The sequence below is a fragment of the Lepidochelys olivacea genome (genome assembly GCF_965140295.1).
Source record: "Lepidochelys olivacea isolate rLepOli2 genome assembly, chromosome: 21".
Taxonomy (NCBI): Eukaryota; Metazoa; Chordata; order Testudines; family Cheloniidae; genus Lepidochelys; species Lepidochelys olivacea.
The window spans coordinates 4,931,867-4,950,356 of NC_140431.1; the positions used below are offsets into that span (position 1 = coordinate 4,931,867).

An 18,490-nucleotide genomic window follows, 5' to 3' on the forward strand; every position below is an offset into this window, starting at 1 on the left:
ATAGCCCTGTGTCTCTCCCTGGGGAATCTATTAACTTAGGCTTGAATAAAGACTGGGAGTGGACGGGTCATTCCACAAAGCAAAACTATTTCCCCATGTTTATTCCCCTCCCTCTCCCATGACTGTTCCTCAGTCAGCTGCTGGAAATGGCCCACCTTGATTATCACTGCAATATGTTTCCCTCCCCGCACCGCAGCTCTCCTGCTGGTAATAGCTCACCTTACCTGATCACTCTCGTTACAGTGTGTATGGTAACACCCATTGTTTCATGTTCTCTATGTATATAGATCTCCCCACTCTATTTTCCACTGAATGCATCCGATGAAGTGAGCTGTAGCTCACAAAAGCTTATGCTCAAATAAATTTGTTAGTCTCTAAGGTGCCACAAGTCCTCCTGTTCTTTTTGCGGATACAGACTAACACAGCTGCTGCTCTGAAACCTATTCCCAGCTGTGAATTTTGTTGCATTAGATGGTGTGTCTGAACATTCTTTCTCTCACTATCCATCCTGCTGGGTTACTGACAAAAGGAAGAAGCCAACCGAAAATCCATTCACCTTCACATAGAGGAGAAGGGTGGCTCCAAGTTCCAGATGTGGTACAATAGATCGAAGCCTCTCCACGGAGGGCGTAGCCAGGTTCACAGCTGTAGTTTGCATATGTTCCACTGGGGAAAGCTGCCAAAGGCTTGGCATTGTGCTTCCCTTTGACGATGACCGGAGGTGGGGGACACAGCAACACTAAAGGGGGGAGAGGGGATGAAGAATATTTCAGGGAAAAAAATCTGAACCCTGTTCAAGAAGAGCATAAAATAGGCTGGTCTCCAGGAGGGGGAAAAGCCCAGGATGCCTGTGTTGTGTCAAACCCTGCATCGCACCGGTGATGCGACACATCCAAAAAAGATTAAATATCACCGACCTCGATTCCCCTTCACCCCGAACTCAGATTTTCCCAATCTGCTACTTTTCGGTCCCTAGAAATCGCCCTTCACTCCCTTAAGAATCCAAAATATAATTTGTGGAGAGTGGGACGAGTTCTGCTGATTTGTGTTTCCATTCACAGCTTTAGGATGCTCAGTGAGACAGACCATTGCCAGATCTCTGCCTGTCAGGAGGGCAGGGCAGGACGCAAGGGATCAGCTATCACAGGGACGAGCACACTCAAGAGATTAGGGGGTGGGCGGATATTTGTATGTTCCCCATTCACAGCTGAACAGTGACCCCAGGATTCAAAAGACGTTTATTTTTTTGCGTCCAGGCACATCCCGACCAGATGTTGATCATCTCAGTTACCCTGCAGTCAACCTTGATTCACACTCACCCTGTGTGCAGACTGGAACAGGAGGATCCCAGGTTCCTTCATCTCGGCACTGAATCTGACGGCTGCCGCTCAGGGTGTAGCCAGGATCACATTCAAACCTAACCGTGTCCCTGGGTCTGTAGACAGGTCCACGTCCAGCTACTTTTCTTCCATTCTGGATTTCTGGGGCGATGCAGAGAACCTCTGAAATTGAAAAGCCACAGAAGGCATCAGCCTGCCCCGCAAGCAGTGCTGTTCAGTGGGCCCTTGGTGCCTGTGCTCTGCACTGACTCCCTGCCAGTTTCTGGGAAGAGAGTTTATGGTGTTGCTTTTAACCTCTAAAATGCAAAAAGAGTATAGCGCAACCCTGTCTAAAACCACATCCCATGAGGAACCGTACTGCTCCTCTCATGGTGAATAGAGTCCCCAGAGTGATCCCTCTCAGTGACAGAGAGAGCAGGGCTGGTGGGAGAGCTCCCCGTGAGGGACCCTCATTTTGGCACCATGGTCTTTAACAATACTGGCCTGTTTGCCTTTGGGGGACACACTTTCCTCTTTACTCGCGTGTAACGAGGCAAGATGGGGATAGCGTGCCTGTGAGTGTGAGGGGAGTGTGGAAATTAGTTACTAGTGTTTCTAATTTATGTCAAGGGTGCCTCGGGTTTCACACAGCTGCAGCTTTTTAATGTTTCACTAATGTGGTGTATATGTGTGCACAGGAGTGCAGAGTTTGCATTCAGCACATTTATTTTCAAAAGCATTTGTTTCACCCTGTGTCTAATTATACAGTTTTAATTCCTTGCTCTTAAATTTGTTGCACTTGTGACTTTGTCTTTTGAGTTAAATCCTGTGGTAGGAGCTTCTTCCTCTTAGTTCTAGGTAACAGAACATAAACGCACCTTCACACCGAGGAGGGGGAGAGCTCCAGGTTCCGGATGCCGTACAATAAATAGATGCCTGCCCAGTTACGGAGTAGCCGGGCTCACAGCTGTAATTTACAGACATTCCACTGGTGAACACTGCCAAGGCCTGGCCACTGGGCTTCCCGTTGGCGATGGCTGGAGGAGAGACACACTGCACCGCTACAGGGAGGGAAGAGAGCTTTAACTGAAGCAGAGCTCATGCAGGCTGATCTCCAGAAGGGAAAATATCTGCATACTTCTGTTGAGTCATGTCCAGCACAACAGCAGTGAGACAAATGCAGATCACATACCTCCATCCATTCACATCCCCCCAAATGCCTATAAAGAATGATGACTCCGTTATGCTTCTTGTAACCCCCAAACATTTTCCCAGATGCCTAAGTAAGGCTCCAAGCGCCATTTCCACTCTATATTTTGTGTTTATATGGGAAATGCTGCCACTTTGGGACTATTTATTCATTGGTAGGGGCCACCCACAAGTTCCCTTAACTTGGGAGGGAGGTTAAGTGGGCAAAACTGACCAGGACTCAGTTCTTCAGGGATCTTTTTGGAGAATGGAAGAGCCCAGATACGATGGAGAGGAACACAGGGAACACTGGGATAACTACACAGATATTTGCATTTCCCTTGTCAGGTCTCAAACTAATCCCACAGTCCTTTTGGCCTCCCGGCTCAGCCCTGCCAGGTCTGACTCATCACAACGGGATCAAAGCCTTAGTCATACTTACTTCTTTCACAGGTGGGGACACGAGGATCCCATCTACCATCATCTTGGCACTCCGTCTCAGCGCTGCCACTCAAGGTGTAACCAGCGTCGCATTCAAACACAACCATGTCTCTGGGTCTGTAGGCACGCTGTACCCCATTTGTTCTTCCGTGCTCCACTTCTGGGCTTACGCATGTTGCTGAAAGGGAAAGCATAACACACCCTTTAGACTCTAACGCAGGCGTGGGATGGAATGGACTGAACCATTTTTTCCTCTGGCAAGTCTTTTACTGTAGTTCAATTTCATAACTATTTCTATACTATCACATCCTGTTGTCGCTTTTATCAATTCTTTCAGCATCAACATTACTGAGCTGCACTTGCAGAATCCATCAGCACCGTTCCAAGTGGATGCAATGCCACTGAACTTAAAGGAGCTCCTCTTGCCAGCAGTGACATTGGCCCGTGTATTTCACTGTGTTTAGCTGTGAAATTTGCTGCATTGGTGGCTTGTCTCCAAGTTCTCATGGTCTCAATTTAAACCCTCGTGTGTGTCTGACACACCGAGCGAGGCAAAGGGAAGCAGCTAACAAAACAGAAACGCGCCTTCACATTGAGGGAGGAGGCAGTTCCAAGCTGCAGACACTGTGCAATGAAGTTATGTCTCCCCAAAAAGGGAGGAGCCAGGATCACAATGGTAATTTACAGACACATCACACACACACACAGAGACACACACAAAAATCAGGCTACTTTAAGCATCTTATTTTGGTCAACCAAAAATCACTGGACAATATAGGCTCACTATCCAGTGCGTTACATTGCAAGTACTTAATGCCTGTTGTTTTTTATGAATCTTTAACTCATTTGTAACAATCTTGTCCCCACCCCATTATAGAAAAGCGCTTGACTGAAATACCAGTGTGAGGGGGAAAAACAAAAAATGGTTCCATGATTATTCAGCGTACAGGAACTAGAGGGTCGTATTCCACCTTCATAAGAACATAAGAACGGCCATACTGGGTCAGACCAAAGGTCCATCCAGACCAGTATCCTGTCTACCGACAGTGGCCAATGCCAAGGTCACTCACTCCAGGGCACCTAACAGGTAATGATCAAGTGATCTCTCCCCTGCCATCCATCACCCGCCTCTGACAAACAGAGGCTAGGGACACCGTTCCTTACCAATCCTGGCTAATAGCCATTAATTGACTTTACCTCCATGAATTTATCCAGCTCTCTTTTAAACCCTGTTATAGTCCTAGCCTTCACAACCTCCTCAGGCAAGGAGTTCCACAGGTTGACTGTGCGCTGTGTGAAGAAGAACTTCCTTTTATTTGTTTTAAACCTGCTGTACATTAATTTCATTTGGTGGCCCCTACTTCTTGTGTTATGGGAACAAGTAAATAACTTTTCCTTATTCACTTTCTCCACACCACTCATAATTTTATAGACCTCTATCATATCCCCCCTTAGTCTCCTCTTTTCCAAGCTGAAAAGTCCTAGCCTCTTTAATCTCTCCTCATATGGGACCCATTCCAAACCCCTAATCATTTTAGTTGCCCTTCGCCATCTTATTCTGTCCCTTTTTTAATGATTCCTAACATCCCGTTTGCTTTTTTGACTGCCGCTGCACACTGCGTGGCTGTCTTCAGAGAACTATCCAGGATGACTCCAAGATCTTTTTCCTGATTAGTTGTAGCTAAATTAGCCCCCATCATATTGTATGTATACTTGGGGTTATTTTTTCCAGTGTGCATTACTTTACATTTATCCACATGAAATTTCATTTGCCATTTTGTTGCCCAATCACTTAGCTTTGTGAGATCTTTTTGAAGTTCTTCACAGTCTGCTTTGGTCTTAACTATCTTGAGCAGTTTTGTATCATCTGCAAACTTTGCCACCCCCCTGTTTACCCCTTCCTCCAGACCATTTATGAATAAGTTGAATAGGATTGGTCCTAGGACTGACCCTTGGGGAACACCACTAGTTACCCCTCTCCATTCTGAAAATTTACCATTTATTCCTACCCTTTGTTCCCTGTCTTTTAACCACTTCTCAATCCATGAAAGGATCTTCCGTCTTCTCCCATGGCAACTTAATTTACGTAAGAGCTTTTGGTGAGGGACCTTGTCAAAAGCTTTCTGGAAATCTAAGGACAATCTAAGTACATTCAAAGGAAGGGTATAAAGCATCTGTCGTTACTGGAAGGACCGCTCATAATTGATAAAAATAGTCAAATTCAGCAAAGGAAGCGGAAGTACCCGCAAAAGCTGCGGTGGACCAAGAAGTTATTGAGTATCATCTTCTAAATCACTTCCAGTTCCCATTTCAAGATGGGACAGACGTGAGGATCCTGAGCAGAGGAAGATAAAAATGCTCTGCTTTCAACTTTAAGTTACAGAAATTCCCCTCACCAGGTCCCCTCTTGCCAAACTTGGTCACTTTTCGCAGTTGCTGCAGTGTGAGGAATCCTGACCCCCAAATGCATTGTGGGAAAGCAAATCCAAATAGAATTTGTGGAGAGCGGGATGAGTTCTGCTGATTTGTGTTTCCATTCACAGCTTTAGGATGCTCAGTGAGACAGCCCATTGCCAGATCTCTCCCTGTCAGGAGGGCAGGGCAGGACGCAAGGGATCAGCTATCACAGGGACGAGCACACTCAAGAGATTAGGGGGTGGGCGGATATTTGTACGTTCCCCATTCACAGCTGAAAAGTGACCCCTGGATTCAAAGGACGTTGGTTTTTTTTTTGCATCCAGGCACATCCCTACCAGATGTTGATCGTCTCAGTTACCCTGCAGTCAACCTTGATTCACACTCACTCTGTGTGCAGACTGGAACAGGAGGATCCCAGATTCCTTCATCTCGGCACTGAATCTGACGGCTGCCGTTCAGGGTGTAGCCAGGATCACATTCAAACCTAACCGTGTCCTTGGGTCTGTAGACAGGTCCACGTCCAGCTACTTTTCTTCCATTCTGGATTGCTGGGGCGATGCAGAGAACCTCTGAAATTGAAAAGGTGCAGAAGGCGTCAGCCTGCCCCGCAAGCAGTGCTGTTCAGTGGGCCCTTGGTGCCTGTGCTCTGCACTGACTCCCTACCAGTTTCTGGGAAGAGTTTATGGTGTTGCTTTTAACCTCTCCACTGCAAACACTATCATGCAAGCCCGCCTAAAACCACATCCCACGGGGTTCCATACTGCTCCTCTTGTGGGGAGCAGAGGCCCCAGATGGCTCCCTCTCAGTGACAGAGAGAGCAGGGCTGGTAGGAGAGCTCCTGTGAGGGGCCCACAGTTTGGCATCTACTCCTTGCACAGGGTCTGAAACAGTTCACGCTTGTTGGCCTTTCCAGTACCCACTGCAAATCTTTTCTGTTGACTGAGTGTGTAGCAAGGGGTAGGGATTGGCGGCAGAGGTTTATGTGTTTCTCTCGGTGTGTGTGAGGGGAGCGTAGATACTAGTTTCCAGTTTTTGTGATTCATGTCAAGTGTGCCTCGGGATTCAGACAGATGCTTTTTCCCCTCCCGCCCCCTCAATATTTTCCTCGTGGGGGGTGTATCTGTGTGCACAAACGCAGAATGCGCATACAATGCCTTTATTTTCAAAAGCATTTATTTCACCATGTGTCTAATTAAATGGAGCTTTAATTCCCTGCTATTCATTCTGTTGCACTGGTGAGCTTGTCTTTCATCTTAAATCCTGTGATAGGAGCTTGTGCAAGGAGTAGACGCCAAACTGTGGGCCCCTCACAGGAGCTGGGTCTGTAGGCACGCTGTACCCCATTTGTTCTTCCATTCTCCACTTCTGGGCTTACGCATGTGGCTGAAAAGGAAAGCATAACAAACCCTTTAGACTCCAACGCACGTGTGGGATGAAATGGGCTGTTTACCCACTGAGCCATTGCCTTTGACAAGTCTTTTACTTCAGTTTCATAAGTATTTCTACATTCTCACGTCCTCTTGTCACCTGTAGCAATTCTTTCAGCATGAACATTACCCGGCTGCACTCATAGAATCATTCACCGCTGGTACAAGTGGATGCAATGCCGCTGAAGTTAAAAGGAGCTCCTCTTGCCAGCAGTGACTTTGGCCAGGTGAGTCTCACTGGAGGTTTGGTCCCCAACTGTGGAATTTGCTGAATTGGTGGCTTGTCTCAAAGTTCTTGGGGTATCTGTTTAAATCCTTTTGCGTGTCTGACGCACCGAGCGAGATAAAGGGAAGCAGCAAGCAGAACAGAAACGCACCTTCCCATTGAGCGTGGGGGTTGCTCCAAGCTTCAGACGCCGTACAATGAAGTGATGCCTCCCCAAGAAGGGAGTAGTCAGGATCACAATGGTAATTTACGGACACTCATCACCCAGAATTAAAATCAAGCCCCTTTAAGCATCTTATTTTGGGCAACCAAAAATCATTGGACAATTTAGGCTCACTATTTAGTATGTTACATTGCAAGAGCTAACGGCCGATTGCTTTTCTGAATCTTTTACTCATTTGTAACACTCTCATCCCCACCCCATTACAGAAAAGAGCTTGACTGAAAGACCAGTGTGAGAGGGAAAATCAGAAGTGAGTTCATGATTATTCCACAGGCAGGAACTAGAGGGACATATTCCACCTCCAAAGGAAGAGTGAAAAGCGTGCGTAGTTACTGGAAGGACTGCTCATAATTGATAAAAATAGTGAAAGTCAGCAGAGGAAGCAGAAGTACCACCTGCAAAAGCTGCAGTAGACCAAGAAGTTATTGAATATCATCTTCTAAATCACTTCCAGTTCCCTTTTCAAGATGGGACAGACATGAGGATCCTGAGCAGAAGAAGATAAAAGTGCTCTGCTTTCACCTTTGTGGTACAGTAATTCCCCCTCAGCAGACCCATGGCTCTTGCCAACTTGGGTCACTTCTTGCAGCTGCTGCAGTTGGAGGGATCCTGACCCCCAAATGCATTGCGGGAAAGCACAAGCTTTGCAATAAAACAGAAGGGACAAATTTACTCATCTGTCATCCCCACTGCTCTCGGAGCCCTGCCAGCACTGCCCCCAACCTGGTTCATTTCTTATCCTCTACGTCTGTTCCTAACAACTGGGACCGTCCACCTCTCCCCTCAAACCAGTCTGTAAAGTCTCTGGATTTGAGGCGAGCAGCAGGCAGGACAGATCCAGACGGGGTTAGCGTTGGAGGTGCTCACGGATCAGACAGAAGGGAAACCTGTTTCTAGATGCATAATACAAACAAATCAGAGTTTTGACACTTGCCTGGCTCACAGACTGGCAGAGGTGGATCCCACGTGTCATCAGTTTGGCACCGACTCAGACTGTGACCCTTCACGGTGTAGCCGGGATCGCACTCAAAGGTAACACTGTCATTATATAAATAGACACGTCTATCACCAGATACTCTTCTTCCATTCTGGATTTGTGGGGCTGGGCATCTAACCTCTGAAAAAGAAACGCTTTAGCTGAAACACAGGGCCAGAGAGGAAGAAAAACATCTCCGCAGCCTTCGCAGCTCTCCAGCCTTTTTTACACTTTTAACATTTTCCCTGTAACTTGTTGCACTAGCCTATATTATTCCTACTTGAAACTGCAGATTGTTGTGGGAAATGTGGAGGGCCACCCTGAGAGGGGGAGATGGAGATACACTGGTAACAGCTTAGGTCCCTTCATAGCTACTTCGCAAGGGTTCTCTCCTCATGGAGTGTCCTGTGCACCATCTCCAAGTCATGGGAGCTCCCCCAGGTAAAGCCAAGGAGCTCAGTCCTAAAAGGACCAAGGGGCCTTAACACCCATTGACATCAGACACCGAGGGAGCTCAGCATTCCGCACAGTCAGGCCCAAGATGCTTCAGGAGGCTGCTGGCCCCAGCAACGTACCCTCTCTTCGTTAGCATTAGAAGAGCCAGCGTCTTTCAACTTGCCTACCAAACTCCTTCAAACACAAAACTGCACAAGTCCGGCTTACAAATATCCCAAGATTATCTATCTACCTATAACAAAACAGTAAGCTACGTATCGAGCTACACCAACAGCACCAGACCATTGTGATATCAGAAATAAGTTAACCCTTGCTGTTGGAACAGATCATTGGTGTGAAGGAGATTGCACAGAAAGTAGATTCTTTGGCCCAACTGCCGCAGTTCTTCCAAACCACCCACACAACACCACAACCGCCACACACAATAACCCCTCATAAAACAGCCTCTCCCCGCAGCACACACCACTCCCTCGCCACCCACAGACACAAATCAGAACAACCACCCACACAACACAACCAGCACACACAGTCAGCCTAGACACCCACAGCCCCTCTATGCAGCATACGTCCCTCAGTTCTTGAAACCTGCACAAATTAACACAATTATCCCAGTGCCATACATGGTCGCCCACGTCACTGGATTAGGACTTCTTAGAGCCATCTGCTTGGGGTGCAGAGCAGCTAGGAGAGCTGCCTGGTCATGCAATCTAGAAACTTACACCCACCACCTCCCTAACATTCACCAGTGTCATCCCTTTGCCGCAAGGGTTAAAGACCTTTAACAGCATTCCTATACAGTTGTGACCCTAACTGCTCTGCTAACAGAGCTGCTCTATGGGTGCATCCAAATGCATCAGATTCCACCTCAAATCTTCAGCCCTGCTCCAGAGCTATTCACTCTCTGTCCAACATGAATCATGCAAATCTTGTGGAGATATTGTCACGGGCAGGCACACTAAGTGCAGGTTAGTGGAATCTCACCTTTGTGGGTTTGTCTGGACCTGGACTTTCTACACATGAAACAGCAGAGCTGGCAGGAGTTTTTCACCTACACAAACCCTACCTCCACACCGAGGGGGACGCGCACTCCACTCTCCGTTTAGCCCGTCCTTGGTTGTGCAGTGAATAGAGGCCTCTCCAGTGAGTGGGTAACCATTGTCACATTTGTAAGTTACAACTGAGCCATAAGAGAAGTCCTCCATTATCACCCCAGTGTGCCTTCCATTGGGGATGTCAGGAGGTGGAAGACACGGAATACCTGGAGAGACACAAGATATTTAGAATCAATACTGGTAAAGAAGCATCTCCAGTTACTGGATCTGCTAAAGAAAACTAGGTGCATGAGCTATGAAACCACTAGAATGTACTAGCCCAACAGGCAACGGCCCAGGGATGTCGGATTTGATTGGGCGCTGATGTTCTGTAAATCACCAAGCTGACTTACTAAGACAAGTGCTAACTGTAGTAGCTTACTGATGAGTAAGACTGGAAAAGGGCAAATACAGTGTCCATCTATAAAAAGGGAAATAAGGACAACCCAGGGAATTACAGACCAGTCAGCTTAACTTCTGTACCCGGAAGGATAATGGAGCAAATAATTAAGCAGTCAATTTGCAAACATCTAGAAAATAATAAGGTGATGAGTAACAGGCAGCATGGATTTGTCATGAACAAATCCTGTCAGACCAAGCCGATTGATAGCTTTCTTTGACAGGGTAACAAGCCTTGTGGATGGGGTGGAAGTGGTAGACGTGGGATATCTTGACTTTAGTAAAGCGTTTGACACTCTCTCGCATGACCGTCTCCTCAACAAACTAGGGAAATGCAACCTAGATGGAGCGACTATAAGGTGGGTGCAAAACTGGTTGGAAAACCATTCCCAGGGGAGTAGTTATCAGTGGTTCACAGTCATTCTGGAAGAGCATAATGAGTGGGGTCCTGCAGGGATCAGTTCTGGGTCCGGTTCTGTTCAATATCTTCATCAATGATTTAGATAATGGCATAGAGAGTACACTTATAAAGTTTGCGGACAGTACCATGCTGAGAGGGGTTGGAAGTGCTTTGGAGGATAGGATTAACATTCAAAATGATCTGGACAAACTGGAGAAATGGTCTGAAGTCAATAGGATGAAATTCAGTAAGGACAAATGCAAAGTACTCTACTTAGGAAGGAACAATCAGTTGCACACATATAAAATGGGCAATGACTGCCTAGGAAGGAGTACTGTGGAAAGGGATCTGGGGGTCATCGTGTATCACAAACTAAATATGAGTCAACAGTGTAACGCTGTTGCAAAATAAAAATAAAAGTGAACATCATTCTGGGATGTATTAGCAGGAGTATTGTAAGCAAGACACGAGAAGTAATTCTTCCGCTCTACCCTGCGGTGATTAGGTATCAACTGGAGTACTGTGTTCAGTTCTGGGTGCCACATTTCAGGAAAGATGTGAACAAACTGGAGAGAGTCCAGAGAAGAGCAACAAAAATGACTAAACGTCTAAAAAACATAACCTATGCGGGAAGATTGAAAAAATTGGGCTTGTGTAATCTGGAAAGGAGAAGACTGAGAGGGGACGTGATAACAGTTTTCAAGTATGTAAAAGGTTGTTAGAAGCAGGATGGAGAAAAATTGTTCTCATTAACCTCTGAGCACAGGACAAGAAGCAATGGGCTTACACTGCAGCAAGGGAGGTTTAGGTTAGACATTAAGAAAAACTTCCTGTCAGGGTGGTTAAGCACTGGAATAAATTGCCTCGGGAGGTTGTGGAATCTCCATCATTGGAGACTTTTAAGAGCAGGTTAGGCAAACACCTGTCAGGAATGGTCTAGATCAGGGGTTCTCAAACTGGGGGTCAGGACCCCTCATGGGGTCGTGAGGTTATTACATGGGGGGTCACGAGCTGTCAGCCCCCACCCAGACCCCACTTTGCATCCACCATTTATAATGGTGTTAAATATATTTTCAAGTGTTTTTGACTTATAAGGTGGGGGTCGCACTCAGAGGCTTGTGATGTGAAAGGGGTTACCAGTACAAAAGTTTGAGAATAACTGGTCTAGATAATATTTAGTCCTCCCATGACTGTAGGGGACTGGACTAGATGACCTCTCAAGGTCCCTTCCAGTCCTACGATTCTATGATCAATCAACTCATCTAGATATTTGCCTAGTTTTACAACAGGTTACATAAAAAGCACTAGCAAAGTCAGTGCAAACTAAAATGTCATACAGTGACTTGTTTATACTACTCTATATACTATACACTGAAATGTCAGTACAATATTTATATTCCAATTGATTTATTTTATAATTATATGTGGTAAAAATTAGAAAGTAAGCAACTTTTCAGTAGCAGTGTGTTGTGTACTTTTATGGCTCATTTTGCAAGCAAGCGGATTTTAAATGAGGTGTAACTTGGGGATATGCAAGACAAATCAGACTGCTGAAAGGGGTACCGTAGTCTGAAAAGGTTGAGAGCTGCTGGCCGAGTATACAGGAAGCGTGGCATCTCCACGCTTTCTGGAGGAGTTTTATCTAACACTCCATTGAGGAAGGGACTTCAATATGTACTGTTTTAAGATCAAGGTGTTCCATCCCAATCAAGCATGGAAAAACGCATGATTTTCCTGCTGCACAATAAGCTGGTGGCCACACTACCAGGGCACAGGCATGCCTTGAAGTGCAGGTAATGAGCTTCTTGTCTAATCTGGGATTAATACAAATACCTATCAGGCACACCTCTTACTTTAAATAAACATGCAGAATGGCCAGTAACCATCCTGGTAGAACATTGTTGTCACACCAAGCTCAGTGCCTTTTTCATTTACTCAGTTGTCAAAGAAAAACTAAGTTCTTATGGTCAGGACCTTGAAACAAGAAACTTCTTCCTAGGATAAACCCCCTTCACACACACACCTATCAACCCAAGATGCTCTTGCGGTTAAGATACCTGGGACTTGGAGATTTGGATTAAAATGTTGGCTCTGTTATTGACCACCTCCCTGTATCACCCGGGGTACATCACTTAATCTCTCCATTTCTCAGTTCTCCCTCTCTAAAGTGGTGATCATAAAGCTTCCCTACCCGTTTTTTAACATTTAAGAGGCAAGCAGATAAGAGACAGAAGCGCCCACATAAGCACCTGGACGGACGTTTGTAATTTACTTACGCTCACAAATGGGAACATCACCGGTCCATGCAACTTGCCTGCCAGAAATCTCACATCGTCTGTAAGGCTGTCCAACCAACCGGTGCCTGGAGTTAGGCAGAGGGGGTTATCAGTTGTTACCTAGTCCTTTGGTGTAGGAGTTCTCTTGTGAAGCTCAGTTACTTGGCAAGCTCTTCTCCCCAGCCACAGCAGGTGGGGACCAACACCACTGACTACTGAGTGATGATCATAGGAGAAAAGGCTCCTTGCCAACTCAGAACTCCCCAGCCCCCTGAAGAACTATAAAGAATCCTATGTAGGCCCAATGAGGTGGCATTCTTTGAGCCAGGGGATCCAAATGTCCTTCCTGTGCTCTCAAGTCCTTCTCGCCACATCAGCAGGGTCATTCCCTGCCATGGAATCACAAGCCACAGGCAAACTAGTAACATCTGCACTTTTGGGCAGGCTGCTGGGGGGTTATTATTGTGCCTGCTCCATTTTGGTTTTATATTTTTCGCGGTGGAGTCAATAGGTTTTTGTGGGCCAGGCAGACCCACCTGGGGTCTGGCTAGCTTGAGATAATCAGTCATGCCAGTCGTAACCCATGCAGGTGATATAAGCCACCACATCACACAGGTCCATATGCACAGATATTGTTGAATAAACCAATGCAGAGCTCGGTGTAGAGTTCAACACCAGCAGCTGCTATGGCTGTTTTCCGTGACATGGGAATTTATGCAAGAAAAGATTGTTCCTTTTTCAATACAGACATGACACTCCCTACAAATGTTCCAGTCCATCCTGCAGCTGCAGACCTCTGCTTTTCAGGCCACTGAAGCACAGTCTTAATCTTTCAAAGGAGGGGGCAGGCAACAGCTCTTCTGCCACCATATCCCCAAAGCTCTAACTCAGACGGCTCTCCGAGCTGGGTTTGTCCTTGGAGATAGATGGGAAGTTAGCCAAGGAGCCCCTTCTCTGCATGGCCCTGAGGAAAGGCAGCCATTTCCAATTATTCAGAAGAAGAACTATTCCCGTGTCCAAGCAGAGGTAAAATCCAAGAGATTCCAAGGTTTGCCCTGGTCACTTGGATCCTACTCCCCACAGGAGACATCTGTGCTCAGCCAGCACCTGCAGGTAAAGCATTCAGCTAGCCAAATTATAACTAAAGTTTGTACAATCAATGGCAGAGCATGAATGAAGAAAAGAAGAAGACTTATGCCAATCCCTCTTCCCTCGCGTATAAAAATTAAATTGATTGAGCCAAGGAGATGGAGGGCTGCTTTAGTATGGAAGAGTAAACTGCTTTCAGGAGCTGGGAGAATATGAGGATATCCATTTGTGTTCCACAGCTGAAAGCTAAGCACGAGTAGTCAGCTCAGGCAGTCTGAAACTTACCCTTCTTCACATGTGAAGTTGACGGTTGACCCAAAATGGATATCTGTTACAATAACTCTGCCGTTCTCCGGCTCTCCTGGATGACCACACGATTTTTCTGGTGGAGAACAAGGCTCGGATTAGGCTTCTCTCTTTCAATTCAACAATTATCTCCAAGATCTGTCCTATTTAACACTCCCCAAAAAGATGGCCTTTAGAAGGGCCCAGAATAGGCACAGCTAGAGAGCTTTACTAGTCACAATTAACTATTTAAAGATACGTTACATTTTTGCAGCGTGGACACAACCTAGTGCCTTTAAGACCTTTTTCTAACAATGGAAACAAAATATTCACTTTTACAGAACTCGAGTGCTTTTGACCAGCTTCCATTTTCAAGGCATGTAATAGCGGGTTGTAGCTGCGGGTCTCTTCTATATCCAGGCCGACAAGTGTATTTTGCAGTCTCCTCAACAGAAAAGTTATTCTGATTTTTATACTCATTCCTCAGCTCAGCAAACCTTAACCTCGTTGGGACTCCACAGCCAACTAGCAAGAAAGGAAACACAGATGAGAAGAAAAGCCACATCTACCGTGATGGTACATAAAATGCAAACATGGCAGGTGCAGGCAGATAAAACAACAGTTTTACAAAGGCCATGTCTACGCTACCACGTATGCTGGCAAAACACCCCCTGAGCGACATACATTTCACTGGCATAAGTGGTAGGGTGCACAGGGCTATGTGCTTGTCCCGCCAACATACCTACCACCGCACTCTGGGATGGTTTTATTCTGTCAAAGGGAGCGCTGTCTCCCGTCGGCATAGAGAGACTACCTGAGCAATCTAACAGTGGTGCAGCTGCATCAGTACAGCTGTGCTGCTGTCAGCTCACTAGTGTAGACATGGCCAAAAAACGAACTGAGGATCTGTCTTATAACATTCTTCAAGATGTTACACGAGTGATTAACACACACACACACCCCATTTCCATCTGGTTATAAAGATTCATCACTGGATTTCCTTAGCCCAATGTCATAAATGATGCCCTTGTTCAGTGGTAGTATCAGCTGGAGACTAAATGATTTTAATTATCCCTTCTGGCCTTAAAATATATGAATTAATTCCCATTGTAACCAGATCCCTTGAGTCCCCGTCTAGTGCTTTCTCCACTAGTCCACACTGCCTCCTTCCTCTGAATCAGGCTGGTAAGCTAGAACAAAACATCTAATGTTTAATATGTATATGTTAGACCTCAATCCTACAACGGTCCCAAACAAGCAGACCCCTGAGCACCGTGACAGCTAATTGCAGGAGCAGGATGTAAGTGTTTATACTAGAGCATTCCTAAAAATAAATGAATATTCAGACTGAGCTCTTCAGTCTCTATTAGCGGGGTTGGTGACTATTCCCCACCGACAGTTTTGATTGTGTACATGGAGCACCTGTTATACTGATGTTCTGCAAATCTTTCCATTCCTTTCGATGGATGTTTGGATATATTCCCACAGAAATACCTCTTACCCTGCAAACTCAGAAAACAAGGGACTGATATTTCAGAGACATCACTTTCCAACTTTAAAAAAAAACCCAAGATTACATAAAAGTAACAAAAAAGTCTTTACTAAACAGGGGTTAAAATGCCCCAGTCTGTGCCTGTTCCTCTCTACATACAAACTTTGATACTTTTTATTAATTAATATCCGATTAAAAAACTCACACCAGTCCTATTACATTTTCTTTAATTCTGTCTTTTAGTCCACTAAAGTTTTAAATTAGATTCCCTTATCAGTTTTCTTTCTTTCTTTCTTCGGGCTTTATATTTGTGCCTGTAGCACCTGAGCACTTCCCATATTAGACAGATCAGCAGAGAAGAGGCAGCTAGAAGACATAATAGAACCTCCTGTGCTTCTCTTTTCCACAGTTATCGGAAACGCTGTTTAGAGTGGGCTTTTTTGGAGAGGTTCAGTTATAGGAAATGGCTTGCAGAGTGAGTTTTTCATTACTTCAGTAAATATTATTGTGACTATGAGGGATTTCTCCTTGTGTATTTTGTCTTCCTCCTTCTTTTGGGTTAGGAGGCCACACTACTGCCTTCTAAATGCTTTTCATGAACTCTTCTGCGTCAAGTTTTGCAACGTTCTGCTAAATGGTGCAAAGCTACATTACTTAGCCCAGGGAAAGCCGTTTAAATAGCGCTCAAGTGCTACTGCTTGCTTTGCTGTTCTTACACCAACCCTGAAGAAAAGGAGTACTTGTGGCACCTTAGAGACTAACCAATTTATTTGAGCATAAGCTTTCGTGAGCTACAGCTCACTTCGAAAGCTTATGCTCAAATAAATTGGTTGGTCTCTAAGGTGCCACAAGTACTCCTTTTCTTTTTGTGAATACAGACTAACACGGCTGTTACTCTCAACCCTGAAGGTTCTCCACTTCCCTAAAATTATTAACAGCTTACCTGCAGACTGCAAGAAAAAGGGGCCATTATTTAGAACCCAAGGTACGATTATTGGAAAGAAATGGAAGTCAAAATAAAAGGCTTGCAGCTACAAAAATGAAATTTCTGAGCTTTCTGAATTCAAGGCAGATATCAAACTCCTTTATCAGTCAGATTTTAACTGCCTGAAGGCCACTGAAATACCACAATGACCTCTGCAAAATTATAAATCAGTTGGTTTCAGAATTGGTGGGAAACCAACAAAATAAAAAGTTATGAAGACTCACAGTTTAACACTGACATAAAAGCCTTACCCTGAACCAAGAATCACCGCTACAGTCTCCTAGTCAAATTTAATAATACTAAGCACTTAAACAGCACTTTATGTCATCACAATCCTGTAGGATTATTAACTAGTTGCAGGATCAGGGTTGAAGTGATTACACTAAAGAGTTCCCATAAAAAAAGAAATATTACATCTGGCCTCCCATCTCTATTAAGAGTCTTAGAAGATAGACAGTCAAAACTCTCGGAGGAGACTATGTGAAGCAACCATTATCCTGATAAAACAAAGGGATTCTTCCCGAATCAAATTTCATTCAGTAGCTAAGAAACCCTATAGTTTAATGCAGTGAACAAAGGAAATGGGGTACAACTATGTAATATTTTAATTCTTCACGTATCTTTCACTTCTGCAAATGAACGGTAGTGGTTTGACAGTGCTCATCGACCTACTATATTTATCCATGTATAAAGTACCTCTTCTATTTCAAAAATACAGTGCATCAAAGCTTAACCTGAGGTCTCACTTCCCACATCCTCATGACAAATGCCATTGCAATGATGACTTTCTTTAGCTAGTTAAAAGAAAAGGAGTACTTGTGGCACCTTAGAGACTAACCAATTTATTTGAGCATAAGCTTTCACGAAAGCTTATGCTCAAATAAATTGGTTAGTCTCTAAGGTGCCACAAGTACTCCTTTTCTTTTTGCGAATACAGACCAACACGGCTGCTGCTCTGAAACCTGTCTTTAGCTAGTTAGCCAGTCACAACTGGGTGAAATTCCATAGTCCCGAGTTAAACAAGACCCCTGTGGTTGTGAGTGGGGAGTTACGCTTGAGTCAGGGAATTCAGAATTTGGTCTGCTGACCTAAAAGAACAAACCAGCATCTGAGCAGCACGTTTTACCTTAGAATCTGACAACACTTCATTGAGCCTATGGCAGAGTACTTACACCCATTTCCCGGAGGAGCAAAAGGAAAGCACAGAATGATGAAGGGACTTGCCCACGTGACAATGACTGGCCAGCCTAGTCCCACTGTCCCAAGGGGAGCTAAGGGCCAAACGTCACCCAGCAGCACACAGGGGGAGAGAGAGACAGGAGATGGTTTTGTGACCACCCTTTCCACTTTAAGACCCCAGGAGGGTGTGGATAATGCAAGGGGAGAGCTGCTGTCAGTACATGGCCTTGAACCCCGGCGTGTCCTTCTAGACCCCGACACGGCCCCCTTAGAGTGGGCGCCGACCTTCAGAGGCACCAAATCCCCCTTTTTTCTGGTGTTGCGGGGGGGGGGTCCCCGAACACCCCCCCCCGAGTGATAACACACCCAGGGCTGGCTCCGCTCACCCGCAGGCACCTGCCCGGGGGCAGAGAGTGAAGGGGAGGGAGAGCAATGGGCCCGGGGGGGTTGAGGAACGGGCTGGAGAAGGGGGAGCGGGGACCAGAGGGACGCGCAGGGCTCCAGCATCGGCCCCTCACCTGCACCCCGGGCGGCGGCAGCCAGAAGCGCAGCGAGGCCGCCCAGAAGGCGGAGCAGGAGCGAAGCGCGGCGCATCCTCCCGCCCGGCGAGGCAGCAGCGA

General features: G+C 45.8%; 1 protein-coding gene across 1 annotated transcript in view; it reads right to left on the bottom strand.

The window, feature by feature from the left end:
- The window catches only part of LOC311511112 (complement receptor type 1-like), a 61,510-nt gene extending 43,020 nt beyond the window's left edge, over positions 1–18,490 (bottom strand). The window contains exons 1-11 of the mRNA XM_084611461.1: positions 18,389–18,490; positions 14,548–14,739; positions 14,215–14,311; positions 12,841–12,926; positions 9,738–9,932; positions 8,177–8,359; positions 5,753–5,935; positions 2,950–3,126; positions 2,198–2,380; positions 1,320–1,502; positions 557–739 (exon numbers count right to left, since the gene is read on the bottom strand). Of these exons, the coding sequence (XP_084467587.1) occupies positions 557–739; positions 1,320–1,502; positions 2,198–2,380; positions 2,950–3,126; positions 5,753–5,935; positions 8,177–8,359; positions 9,738–9,932; positions 12,841–12,926; positions 14,215–14,311; positions 14,548–14,739; positions 18,389–18,464 (1,738 nt within the window). The 5' untranslated portion in view covers positions 18,465–18,490. The remainder of the gene's footprint in view (positions 1–556; positions 740–1,319; positions 1,503–2,197; positions 2,381–2,949; positions 3,127–5,752; positions 5,936–8,176; positions 8,360–9,737; positions 9,933–12,840; positions 12,927–14,214; positions 14,312–14,547; positions 14,740–18,388) is intronic.